At 34.7% G+C, this 12,817-nt stretch overlaps 1 protein-coding gene across 6 annotated transcripts in view; it reads left to right on the top strand.

Annotated features, from left to right (window-relative positions):
• LOC110455513 (leucine-rich repeat-containing protein 74A-like) overlaps window positions 1-12,225 on the top strand; it is a 35,808-nt gene extending 23,583 nt beyond the window's left edge. For all 6 annotated transcript variants that reach the window (XM_021505692.1, XM_021505689.1, XM_021505688.1 and 3 more), the window contains exons 5-14: window positions 516-609; window positions 1,490-1,539; window positions 1,809-1,887; window positions 3,037-3,122; window positions 3,502-3,696; window positions 4,851-4,946; window positions 5,223-5,492; window positions 5,787-5,872; window positions 6,290-6,446; window positions 10,922-12,225. In XM_021505692.1, coding sequence (XP_021361367.1) covers window positions 516-609; window positions 1,490-1,539; window positions 1,809-1,887; window positions 3,037-3,122; window positions 3,502-3,696; window positions 4,851-4,946; window positions 5,223-5,492; window positions 5,787-5,872; window positions 6,290-6,446; window positions 10,922-11,119 — 1,311 coding nt within the window. In that variant the 3' untranslated portion in view covers window positions 11,120-12,225. The remainder of the gene's footprint in view (window positions 1-515; window positions 610-1,489; window positions 1,540-1,808; window positions 1,888-3,036; window positions 3,123-3,501; window positions 3,697-4,850; window positions 4,947-5,222; window positions 5,493-5,786; window positions 5,873-6,289; window positions 6,447-10,921) is intronic.
• Window positions 12,226-12,817: the final 592 nt, after the last annotated feature.

Raw genomic sequence — 12,817 nt, 5'->3', positions numbered from 1 at the left:
ATAGGGGGAACTGTCAACAGTAGTGACATAATCCATATACTGAGAACAGTTAAATCAACAAGACTGTTTTGTTCTCTTTGATCCTCTAATAATGACAATACTGTTACAACCTTTAAAACTTCATAACAGGGATCAAGTTATTTGTATCTTATTAATTTAGTGTCAATAAATTACATAAAAATCGAACTATCACATAATTATTACAGGAACAAATCGGTACATATGCAGCAACTGGAATTGAAACTATTTTGTCAATACAAATATAATGAAATAAAAGTAAAACATGTTTGTCAAACTACGCGATCACATTAAAGAGACATTGTATGGTTGTCTCGTACGACATCCTCCAATAAATGAAAATATTGTCTTTCCCATTTTTATATGTCCCGATATCCTTTTATCTCCACATTTCCTGATAATCAATGTAGTACTGTGTTGCTGTCTTTAAACATGTGCTACCCAGGTAATCATGTGATAAGTACATGTAGGTGATTAGCTCATGTCTGTTATTTCAGGACCTGTCTCAAACCTTTCCTGGTCCTGAGGGGCTAGAAGTTCTGGGCGAGGCAATGCAACACAGCGGTTCTCTCCAAGTTCTCAAGCTCGAAGGTAACTCATTGATACATACTGTGACACCATGCGAGAATAGCTTAAAGCAGGGAACACATCTGTTTATGTCACACTGATTAGTGTAGTTTGTCTGAAGGTGGAAAGCTGCGTGTTAATACTGCCACATCTAGAATTATAGTTTGTTTCAAGTTAGAAAGTAACACTATAATATTGTAACATCCAGAGTTGTAGTTCGTTTGTTTACCAAATGCATGTCTGTATACATTTACGAAAGTAGCGATAATAACATAATCTGGTCAAACAATTTACAGACAACAGGACAGCATGTTCTGTATACATGCTCGACCAATGTAAACTTAACTGCATGCTGTCTGGTCAAACGTTTTACATACTTGGAAAGCATAACATGTTTAGCTACTTACCAGCTAACTATCTTTATGTTCGAGAAATATCATCATCGCAATGTATGTCTTTATCTGCTTGTTCAAGTCGTCATGTTATGACGTAAAAGAGGTAAGATTGGATATCATTAAGCAGTGACTCTTATATTTCTAAATTACACACACATGTTCATTCATTCTGAATTTCGCTGTCCCTATATCAATACGTTTATTAACCATTTAAAATCTGAATGTTAGTGTATTCTTTTTTTCTATGATGCTCCTGCCTTTGTTATATTGTATGCAATGGCGGAAGCAAGTCAATGCATATTTGAAATTCATCTACAACAATCGTAAACATCATATCTATTTTATTTATTTTGACTAAAAGTGTGATTTATTAGCTATGATTGCATCCATGATGGTTTTGTTTTTCCATATTTATATTTTGACATTTTCTATGCTAGTATGAATTTTGTATTTAACAATTTGTTGGTACATCTCTTCAATTCATCAAGTCGATCTTTTTAATATTTCAGGGAATAATATAGAGCATACGGAAGTTAAGACAATCGTTAAAGTAATGCAGGTAAGAGCTTGTTAGATAGTATGAATATAATTCAACTAACGAGAACTATTATTACCATATCTTATCTTTAAGTATATTTGTACTAATTTGATCTAATTGTCGAAATATTGTGAGATATTATTATTTTTGTAAGGAAATGACCAAGACGTTTTTGTCTAAAAATGACATTCGTTTTGTCGGCTGTTGATATTTTCAATATTTGTTTTTAATTGAGATTTCTTGGATACATTCACCCTGATCGGTTTCAAGCAAACCTTCTCATTTTCTAGAGCGTGCGGTTACAAGAGCTTTATCTGGGCCACAACTCTCTGGGCTATCAGGGCTTCAGCGCCCTGGCAAGTGCAATAGGTAGGTCAATACATAGTCCACTTTGTTTTTTTGACCATAAAATTAAGGGGAAAACATTCGGAAAAAAGACAGATTAAACAGTGAAAAACTTACTTGACGTCTAATACAAATATTTTTCATATATAGCATTTAGGGTAGTAATGTTGTCGTTATCTGTGTTAAGAATATCTCATGAAAACGATTATCGGCATTGACAAACAGGTTTTGTATCACTCTCGACTTACAGTCCCTTTAATAACTCAAGCCATCTTTGATATATATAATCGAGTACACATATATTATCCAAAACACATGCATTCAATAAAAAGTGTTTTTTCTATTTCATATTGCTAAATTAATTCATTATTTACACTCAATGTATGATAAAAAAAAAAACCATACAAATATATCTTTTCTGTTGGCAAATCGCTGCTTACGCTCAACCTTTAAATTTAAAACGCCAACGCAAATTGATATTCTATTTATGTAAACTCCCGTCGTTATAATATAATGGAAATGTTTGCATTTTAACATATGTCTTTATCATAGTCAACAGACATGCTAAGCCAGACGAAAAGCATGGTTATAATGACGTAATAAATGCATTAACAGTTCGCTGAGAAAGGGGGAACCTGTGCACATTATTTGTCAATGTAAAGTGCATATGCATTAATATCTTATACGCATAACAATTTAAAATCCTTTGGTGAATAGTTGTGCGTTTAGAAAATCTGTGTATGCTTATCTTCACACAAAACATCTAAAGGTGTTTTTGTGAGGGATCATCTATCCAAATAATTGATTATATAGCTCTTCACGTCTGCATTTTAGAATCCTTGCAAAGACGTCCTGTAAATACCACCCTTTTATTTGTTATATTATGTGCACATTGCTTGCTTAAATGTATAAAAGTGATTGTAAGCCTTTGTTTTTTGTTTTTCACAATTATAACCATTACTATTATCCATATGTTTTAAAGCGCTTTAGAGTAATTTTACAAATTATATAGGGCGCTATATAAATGTTGTATATTTCATTATTTATTATTCTATAATGGTAATCGCGGGTACCTTTCGGACAGGTTAAATGAACATGACCTAAGTTAAGGTTCTAGATTTTGATCATAATAGATATTGACTTTTCATTTGTCCACATGACGACTTATTACAGAAACTAATACCACACTGCGGATACTTGACCTACAGTGGAATCATATCCGCCGTGACAGCGCCAAGCAAGTGTGCAAGGCTATAGCGGTATGATGACACTTTGATTACTACACGATATAAAGCTGATCGTTGTAATGAATGAGAAAAGCAGGAATGAATAAAAGTTGTACTATTTATCAAATTCTTACTCAATATATATCTATATTAAATCAATCTGAAATATGTAATATAAAAAAGTATCTTATAAATGATATTAAAATGTGTACATGTATATGCCTTGGTTTTCTCGGTTTAGGGAATCGCCTAACTCAACATGAGAGTGAAATATCAAATTAACAAAAAACACTCACATACTTTGAAATTTAACACAAAATACCTCGACGGCAAAATCGAAAAATCGTCTGGGGGAAATAAAATATATAAACTGTTTCCCTAATGAAATGTATATTGCTAACAATTGATCCAGGCGAACAAAGGTCTCAGGACTTTAAACCTAGCCTGGAATGGGCTTGGAAAGGAGGGATGCATCGCCTTATGTAGGTCACTACCGAAAAATGTCACCCTACAAGAACTCGACTTGAACAGCAACCGGATAGATACTACGTCACTCAGGTTTCTGCTTCATGGTCTGGTCCACAACACGTGTCTCAAGTGTGTGCGGGTACGTCAGATGTAGTAGCAAATGACTTGTTTTGTATATAGATTGTAAAGATTGGCATGTCTGTATTTCATAGCTGCTCGACGCATTGTGTTTATTTACTTTTTTATTCATTTTGAATCTTAATATTTTATCATTTAAAAACCCACCTTGTTTGGGTTGCCTGGGTGAAACTTTGTTTATCATCTGTCTACGCACTGGAAGAGCGGCATTCCCTATTTATATTCAGCTACTCGATCGTTCAATCATAAGAGCTTTCGTTATTTTATATGTCACCTTTTCAATGGGTATTTTCAACGTATGAAATAGTCAGATTTTAACTACTGTATTATACATAATGACACCTGAATCATGCATACCGACTTTTGCACCATACACATGTGCTCTCGTGTCATACAACTGTTTTGTTATATACTATGATTATTGTGGCAATCATACTGATTACCACGGCACACATGGCAATTTACCTATCGTATCCTACACATACTAGTATACATAATGACTATCTTACCAGTGTGACAACATGTACACAATATCTTGTATACTGATATTTTGGACTTTGGACTTTTACTTTTTTCTTAACATGTAAGCACAAAATCTTTAAGTGCTATAAAACTAATAAGACATTTCATCTATTCCTCACAGCCATGTATGAAACTTTATACGAGCAAATTCCTACAATATATATTAGATACTATTGTCAGCCATTCTAAAATGTACCTTTATATTGTACATAAAGTTAATACTTTCTTCCTTACCATTACTGTATTATCAATAACAAGGTTAATCCTGTATAATCCGTGAGTTCAATTATTTTGCTCTTCTATATGAGCCTTTCATATCTCTTTGCACAACTACCCTATATCATTGTTCTACAGTGTGACCTGTTTGACCTTAGCGTGTGGTTTAGTAGTTATAGACATAACGAATATACAATATAAATATATATGAAAACCCATGTGACGTAAACTTGTACCTTGGTTCGATTATAACAATGAATATGTAAATTATACTCATCATAATGTCCGATCACGAAAATGTATGTCACCAATGTGTTCGATTTACATGTGTTTTACTACATATTCATAGTTTTATAACTTGACATTATATTTCATGTATCAACAAGATGTTCCCTGCATTCATTATATTGTTGACAGATCGGCCGAAACCCTCTAACAACAGATGGTGCTAAAGCAATATTACGTGCCTTACAGTCCTCCAAAAAGTCAGTTATACAGGATTTAATTTTAGAAGTAAGTCAATAATTAATATTGGAGAAATATTGCCGAAAGGATGTTCGAGCATTTCTCATTAATATCAGGTATGTGACGGTCGTATAGGTGGTGTTCTCAAGTAATTCAGCAGAATATTGTTTGAACGTTTCCGAGAAAGAGGTAAAAAGTACTTATAATACTTCTCGCTTTGAAAATCTTATAAATATAATTTAGTGAATGAAGTAACAAAACAAACATATTTCCCTTATAACTTTTTTGGTTAGTATGTACAACCCGTTTCGCATTTCATTGCAGGATGTTTCCGTAGATGATGAGTTCATGACATTGCTTACCAAACTCCAGGAAACAAAGAAAATGAAAGTAGTCCACGGGGAAATACTTTCTTCTGGAATGAACATAAAGGAACGGAAGCATGACCCTCATGATCTAAACAGATTTGATCCCGTTTTAGTTTTAGTGGAATATATGCGCATAGACAATCTTCGTCTTATAGACTTTTTCCAATATCTTGATACGACAAATCGGGAACAGCTATCTAGGACGGATTTCCGCGATGGAGTAGCGGTAAATTGTTACAATGTATTATATCATTCTCTGAAAATTCGTCGCACTTCTGATCATTGCTTTTTCGTTCGATATAATGTATTAACCCATATATGTAAATAACCTTTACTAATCTTAGAAAACAATGTAAACTCATACGCAGATAAAGTTAAATAGCACTGCTTACATATCAGTATGGATTATGAAAGTTTTAAAATCTTAAATACATATTAAGTTAAGTAAGCAGGTTTGTATCAGTATTGTACTTGTTTATTGCAAAAGAGCTATTCTAACTTGACCTTTGACATTTAACAGAATCTCAGGATTCCTCTTACGGAACATCATTTGGACATTGTCATGCAGACGCTGGATTTAAAGCATGATGGATACGTGGATTTAGAGTAAGTTTGCAAATGTAAATATTTTTTTCCGAACCAGTAAAAATATATTGCACTGCATTAGAGATAATGCCCCTTTCATGATTCATCGATGATCATTATTATCAAAGGAACTGTTAATTATGGTAGTCCATCAACAATAGTTTCCTTTGAAGTGGATACATAGGAAAGCAATTATGATTCAGACATCAATAACAAACATATAACTTGTCAAGTAAATCAATTGCATTTCAGGGGTTTTGGTATATAACATGAAGTAACAGTAACTTGTGTCCATGTTGCTTCCAAAAGCGTTGTATTTATTTCATTTACACATTTTACAAATTTATAATTTGTAGCTCATCACTTAATACATGCATAGCTAATACATTTACTGTATGTTTACATTGTATATGGTATTAACCCTTTCTCCGTCAACAGAGAATTCATGACAGTCCAGAGAGATGTTCAGCGCCAGATTACCAACAGAACTACTAGGGCCAGGCGGCGCACCGGCAAAGACGACGAGGGGCTCCTAGGGCTCCGAAAAATTCTTAAGGAACTTATAGAAAAAAGGAACAAAGAAAACAAAGAAAAGGCGAGTAACCAGGGTCCTAAAACAGCACGTGTAGAAACTAAAACCAAATCTCTGACTGTCACTAAGCCTGTTCTTATACGGAAGGGTAAAACTAAAACTGCATCTTAGCACTAGCGGTAGCTATAGATTTTGGAATAGATACGTGGAAGTACTGCATTGCATACCATCGCATTAGAGGAACATTGACAATTGTTATTTCCTTTATGCAATGGACATATCATACATGCCAATTAGTGGAAGCTTATTTTCTCTTCTTTTTGATAATATGCATAATGTTTTCGTTATTGCATGTTCTTTTCAATTGAAGTTGTATTTGTAAAGAGCTTCCAATTCCAGCAGAATATTCATAAGGTTTACTTGCATGGAATGCACTCTAATATATACGATACTTCCATTCATTGGAATTTTGTGACCTGAATCAATCATATGATATAATTCATGTTATGTTGTTATCGATCCCCACCACGATATATAAATATATAAGCTATATGTTTAGATATTTTCAATAATATACAATATATAATCTAAATAGCGATATATTTGTTTATCGTTGGTTTTGTTATAACTAATATTGATCACATTAATCCTTGATTACCTTATACATCTGAAATGTTGTACAAATATATTCTCTTCTATCAAAAATAAAGATTGAAGTTTTCTGTACCTTACCTTGTCTTTACACAGAAACCCAGCCATGTCTTGTGTTGATTTTCTCCCTATTTCTTTGATGTATGACTAACTTAGGAAAACACGTTACTAACACACAATCGAAGTTTTATTCACCATGTCTTTGTTTAACTGCATCATTTGATGAAAGAATGACGAAATTAAAATCAAAGCAGTATTGAGCTTCGAGGCAATATAGTTCGGCAATTTTCTCTATCAACGTAGAACAATATATATTGAATGTTACTTTTGAAAACAATAGCCAGTATTTTCAAGCTTGAAATATTTATTTAGTACACTTAGTGTGAATGCCTATAAGATATCACTGGTTAATGCATGGCATAAAAGGTGCTTTGAAATGCATATAAACGAGCATGTGATGATTATTTGAAGCAGCTTTAATACCACATTCAACTTGCTGTGAACTGCATTACAACAAACACCGATTAGGCAAGAGGTTTTTTGACGAATGCAGTGTTTAAACAAATAGACAGCCATGCTGTAATCACTTTGTTATTGTAATGGTTGATCATCGAGACACTCACGTGTGTCTCCTGCGATATCAAAGAATAATACCATGCGAGGTGAATAAAGAACCCTTCTGACAAGGTGCGAGGTAATGTATGAAGATGATTCACCATGATAGGAGGCTCAGGTAAGGTTTGTTCATTTTTCTATCCGTATATGTTTTATTCTTAAACCTTTCCGTGGACTTTCTTGCATGTGGTATTCTTTTCTATTTCCTGGAAACCTTCTATACATATAACCAAGATTGTATTATCTTACAGGCCATAGAAAAATTGGAAAAGATATCTAATTCTAGAGCAGTACAGCAAGTTTAGGTACTTGCATACGGTAAAGAGTTTTGTCTCCACACCAAACTGACCACTTACCACTGGTCCTGCAGGCACATCCAACTCCCCAAGATTAAAGTAGCACTAATATCACTCTATTTTTGTCACAGTTTACTGTTTTTGTGAAAGCAAATATTTTTTTCTACTTAAAACAATTATTTTCCCTCCAAGACAATGTAACGAAAGCACAACATAGCAATACAATTTATAATTCCTTTGACAATACTTTCTTTAAAATGATGATTCGAATTAATGATATCGATTCGGATAATGTCATTGAACCGAAATCAACATAATAGGAATCAATGAAGAAATGGTATCAACTTTCTGATGTTGGATATATTATATTGATTTATTCAGGAATGCCAATGTATAGCATTGTTATCCTGACGTTTTCGTTAAAATATAACTACATACATTCCAAATCAGTTTCTGTATCACGTGTTACTTAATACTAAAATGTGTGGCGTTTAAGTGGTGTTTCTTAAACAATGACACGATACACAAATATCATTTTTTCATGTAATATAACTAATGCCAAAATGTTCGGATGGAAATCTTTCACAAATATCACATTATAAAATTCGAAACAATTATATAAATTAAAACTATATCACAACAAACAATTGAAAAATGACAACCACATAAGTATACAAATAGATAACCTGTATATAATATATATATATATATATATATATATAAAATGCATAATGTACCGGTTGCAAAAGAAATTATGACCGTAACAGCGTCCATTTTAAACACGGACACATTTCTATCATTTATTAGCTCATCTGGTCCGAAGGACCAAGGTGAGCTTATGCCATACCGTGTCGTCCGTCGTCTGTACGTCAACAATATCTTTGAACGACTTCTCCTTCTTAACCACTGATTTGAATTTGACTTAATTTGACTGGAAGCATCCCTGGGTTGTGGGGATTCAAAATTGGACAAATTGTGGGGCTGCGGGTCAAAAGAGGGCAATTTGGCTATATTGCTTTAAGCGACTTCTACTCTGGAACTAAGAGATCGATATCAACCATATTTAACTGGAATCGTCCCTATGTGGTGGAGATTTAAAATTGTACAAATGGGGGGGCTAATCCCCCCCCCCCCACCACCACCACCACCACCACCCCAACCACCACCCCAACCAAAGGAGCCAAAGGGGGCAATATGGCTATATTCCTATAAACGACTTCTTCTGTAGAGCAGTGCCATGAATATCGATCATGTTTGGTAGGAAGCATTCAGCATTCATGGGAGGCAGGGATTCAAAATTGTACAAATGTGGGGCTGACCCCCTCTGGCTAAGGGATGGAGCCAAAAATAGTTTATTACTTGGAAATGGTCGAGATTCCCATCGTTCAACCATGTATACAATTGCTGAGTATAAAGAGAAGAATGCATATTTGCCTCCAGGCTGGCTCCACCCTTGGAGACATAGTCCCTTGGTCATAACTTTGAAACGGTTAAGTTACCCACCCCAGAACTTAATATACAAATGCTGGGCATAAAGAGACGAATGCAGTCATGATATTAGAATAGACCTTTGGATCTGACCGAAACCCCTAGGGACCTAGTTTCTTAGTCACAGCTTGGAAACAGTTGAGATCCCTACCCTATAACCATATATACAATTACTGAGTATAAAGAGATGAATGCACATATGCTTCCAGGATGGCCTTGGGGTCTGTCCCATCCTTGGAGACTTAACTCCTGGGTCATTACTTCAAAATGGTTGAGATCCCCACCCCAAAATTATAAATACAAATGGTGGGCTTTAAGAGACAAATGCAGTCATGATATTAGAATTTATCCTAGGGTCTGCCCAACCTTTGCAGACTTAACTCCTGGGTCATAACTTTGAAACGGTTCAGATCCCCAACCCAAAACTATAAATACAAATACTGGGCAAAAAGAGACGAATGCAGTCATGATATTAGAATTGATCCTGGGCTCTGGCCACAACCCTATGGACCTAGTTTCCGAGTCAAAGCTTGGAAACAGTTGAGATCCCCACCCCATAACCATACATAAAATTGCTGGGCATGAACAATCTAATACAGATATCAACAAGGATGGGCCTTTGGGTCTGGCATATTCTCTTGGATCTCATTTGGAGAATATTTTGCCATGATTGCTTAGATATCCAGGCGAGCGATACAGGCCCTCTGGGCCTCTTGTTTTAATACAGAAATAATTGAATGTTAAACTTTGATAATTTACCTCGTAACTATTTAATTGATGTTAATGCGATATTTCAGCACAAACACGTCTGACAAGGTCATTGTCTGTTTGTGTCGATAGCTGTATACACAAGTACATGTTATATGGACAATACACCATATAGAGAAAGAGAGATAATCCATTTTGTTTCAAGGGTTATCAATTCAAGTCAGACAAAACGCAAGAATATCAACCCAAAAAGAATTATTGTATTGGTATTTTTTGTATTTTGTCAGTTGATAAGCGTCTTTCTGCCATAGTAGATAAATCGTTTTTAAAATCCTATTTCACGCATCTTTGATCCGTCACTATTCTAGCATTGCTGACATGTACAACACTTTTTTGCGCTCATGGCATAATCCTCTTTAGACCACCAGAGTAGCGTCCCTTTACTGCTTGAAAATATAGTATAATTTTGTTCTTTTACTTAGACATTGTCATTAACAATATTTTTCTATTGTATCGTCATTCAAACATATATGGTGCTTAATACATATCTGGTGCTCATTGTATTTTAATTACATTACATTGATTGATTTCCAATGATTCAACTTTATCGATTTGATATTTCTCAAGATGTTAAAAAGACAATGTTAAGTTTTTGTTGACCCATTGAAAGTATATCTATCTTAGATTATAAGGGTAATTACTATGCAATTATTCACTTTTAATGCAAATATTCGCAGGTTTTGATTGTTGATATTAATTAAGTTGACATTTATTCCACAGGCTGCAGCTAGACGCTTTTCATTGGCATGGAATAGTGCGGTACGACAAGCGTCGAACTCACGCAGATTTTCGGACCCGGTGGTATCAATGTCAAACGAACAGCAAGAAAAGAAAAACCCAGTACACTTGTTAGAACAGCTAATGAAAACAGATATTACCGGAAGCACAATTCCGATTCCTGAAGAGGAAGTTGTCTAGAAATTGACGGCAGCGCTTTCTGTCATCTCATAATGAATAAATGAAATATTTGTTTCGACGGTATGTCCCTTTAAAAACTTGTATTTATCATTTGAGGGGAATGGATACAAAACGCATATGGCAGAGAATTAGATAATGCAATGATCGTCGTTAATTGCAAAACATATTTAACTCCCACACAGTAAAGATATTTGTTCGGTTCATAATGCTTGCCAATATCTACAACACACTGTCTACGAAGACCTGAAATCGTTAGCTATAGTTATTGGTCGATATTAAATCAATGTCATGCTATGTTATGTCTAGCATGCATTTCCGTTGGGTTAATTGGCATTGAAATATATTATGATATGTGCGTTTATCATTTCTATGAATATGTATAGTATACCCTATGAAATGCCCTTTGTACAATATTTGCAATGAAAGAACAATGTACCAAGAAAGAACTGATCCCTGTGACCGGTCCAAAGAAAAGCAAATAATTAGCTTTCTCTTTAACTATTCAACGACCTTTTGTCTTTAAATCAAATACCATGAAGTCAGGTAATAAGACAACTGATACTCACATTTGGATGACAGTTTGTTTCAGTTTGATTATTTGATTCTTGAAATGCTATCATCATTATATTAAAAATAATCATCTTGCAAATTTTACGAAGAAAGATAACGGAAAACAATTTGACCTGCAAATCAAACAAAACTCGTGTTTTACTCAACCCAATCAACGAAAGCGCATTATGTAGTTCAACAACACTATTATGCAGATTAAGGTTTCATCGAGTATAGATTTGTTGTCAGGATGTCGTCATTCCCTAGACCAACACATACAGAATAGGTTGTAATACATAGTCACATCATTTAATTAATGTATCTGGCCGTATCATCCTCGTTCATACTCGTTAAGATACGATGTGTTTCACATGTCAAAACCAAACGCCAGGCACCTAAGCCATTACATTTGTTTGGTTGCATAACCAATATAACACTAAACATTACAAATATGCTGACGACATTATCATTGTTAAGTAAGCCATTGCCATTTAACTGTATCATTTAAAACATACTTTTATATGTCATGCCCAGGGGTGTAGGATAGGGAAATTCAACCCTCGGGATTTTCAAATTCAAAAAAAACTTTGCCTAGGATTTTACCAAGTTTGAAAATACCGAGGGTGGAATTTCCCTATCCTACACCCTTAGGCATGAAAGAGTACAGGAATAAGCTCAGAAACCATGAAAATGCGTTTGGATCAGCTACCATTTTTAAAATATCAATTTTTCCCTTTGAGCTGTTTTGACGAAAACGAATGCGTCAACGATATTAACCATATGAAATGGGGTGTAAGATAGAAATCACAGGTGTGTCTCCCGTTTTAGCCGGGAAAGATCACATTGTCACTCCCTAGGGGGAGATAGCCTCCTGCCGATTAGCACGTGTTCAATTGTGACGTCATTAAAATGCGTCACCGGTAATTGTGACGTCATCAAAACCCACATGTGTTTTTGTTTTACACTACTGTCAGTGGAGTTGTGACTGAAATAATAGGATGGGAGAAAACCCATTAGACAACCAAAAAACATCACCTCTCGGGTTGGAGATTTCTCTGTCACACCCTCAGGGTAGGGGAAGATTCTTTCATTCCTACACCCCTTTTTACCCTGGACAGCTCTATCTTACACACTCGGAAATGAGAGAAA

This window comes from Mizuhopecten yessoensis, unplaced genomic scaffold (genome assembly GCF_002113885.1).
Source record: "Mizuhopecten yessoensis strain PY_sf001 unplaced genomic scaffold, ASM211388v2 scaffold8233, whole genome shotgun sequence".
In the NCBI taxonomy this organism is placed as follows: Eukaryota; Metazoa; Mollusca; class Bivalvia; order Pectinida; family Pectinidae; genus Mizuhopecten; species Mizuhopecten yessoensis.
This window is presented reverse-complemented; position numbering and strand designations above follow the sequence as displayed.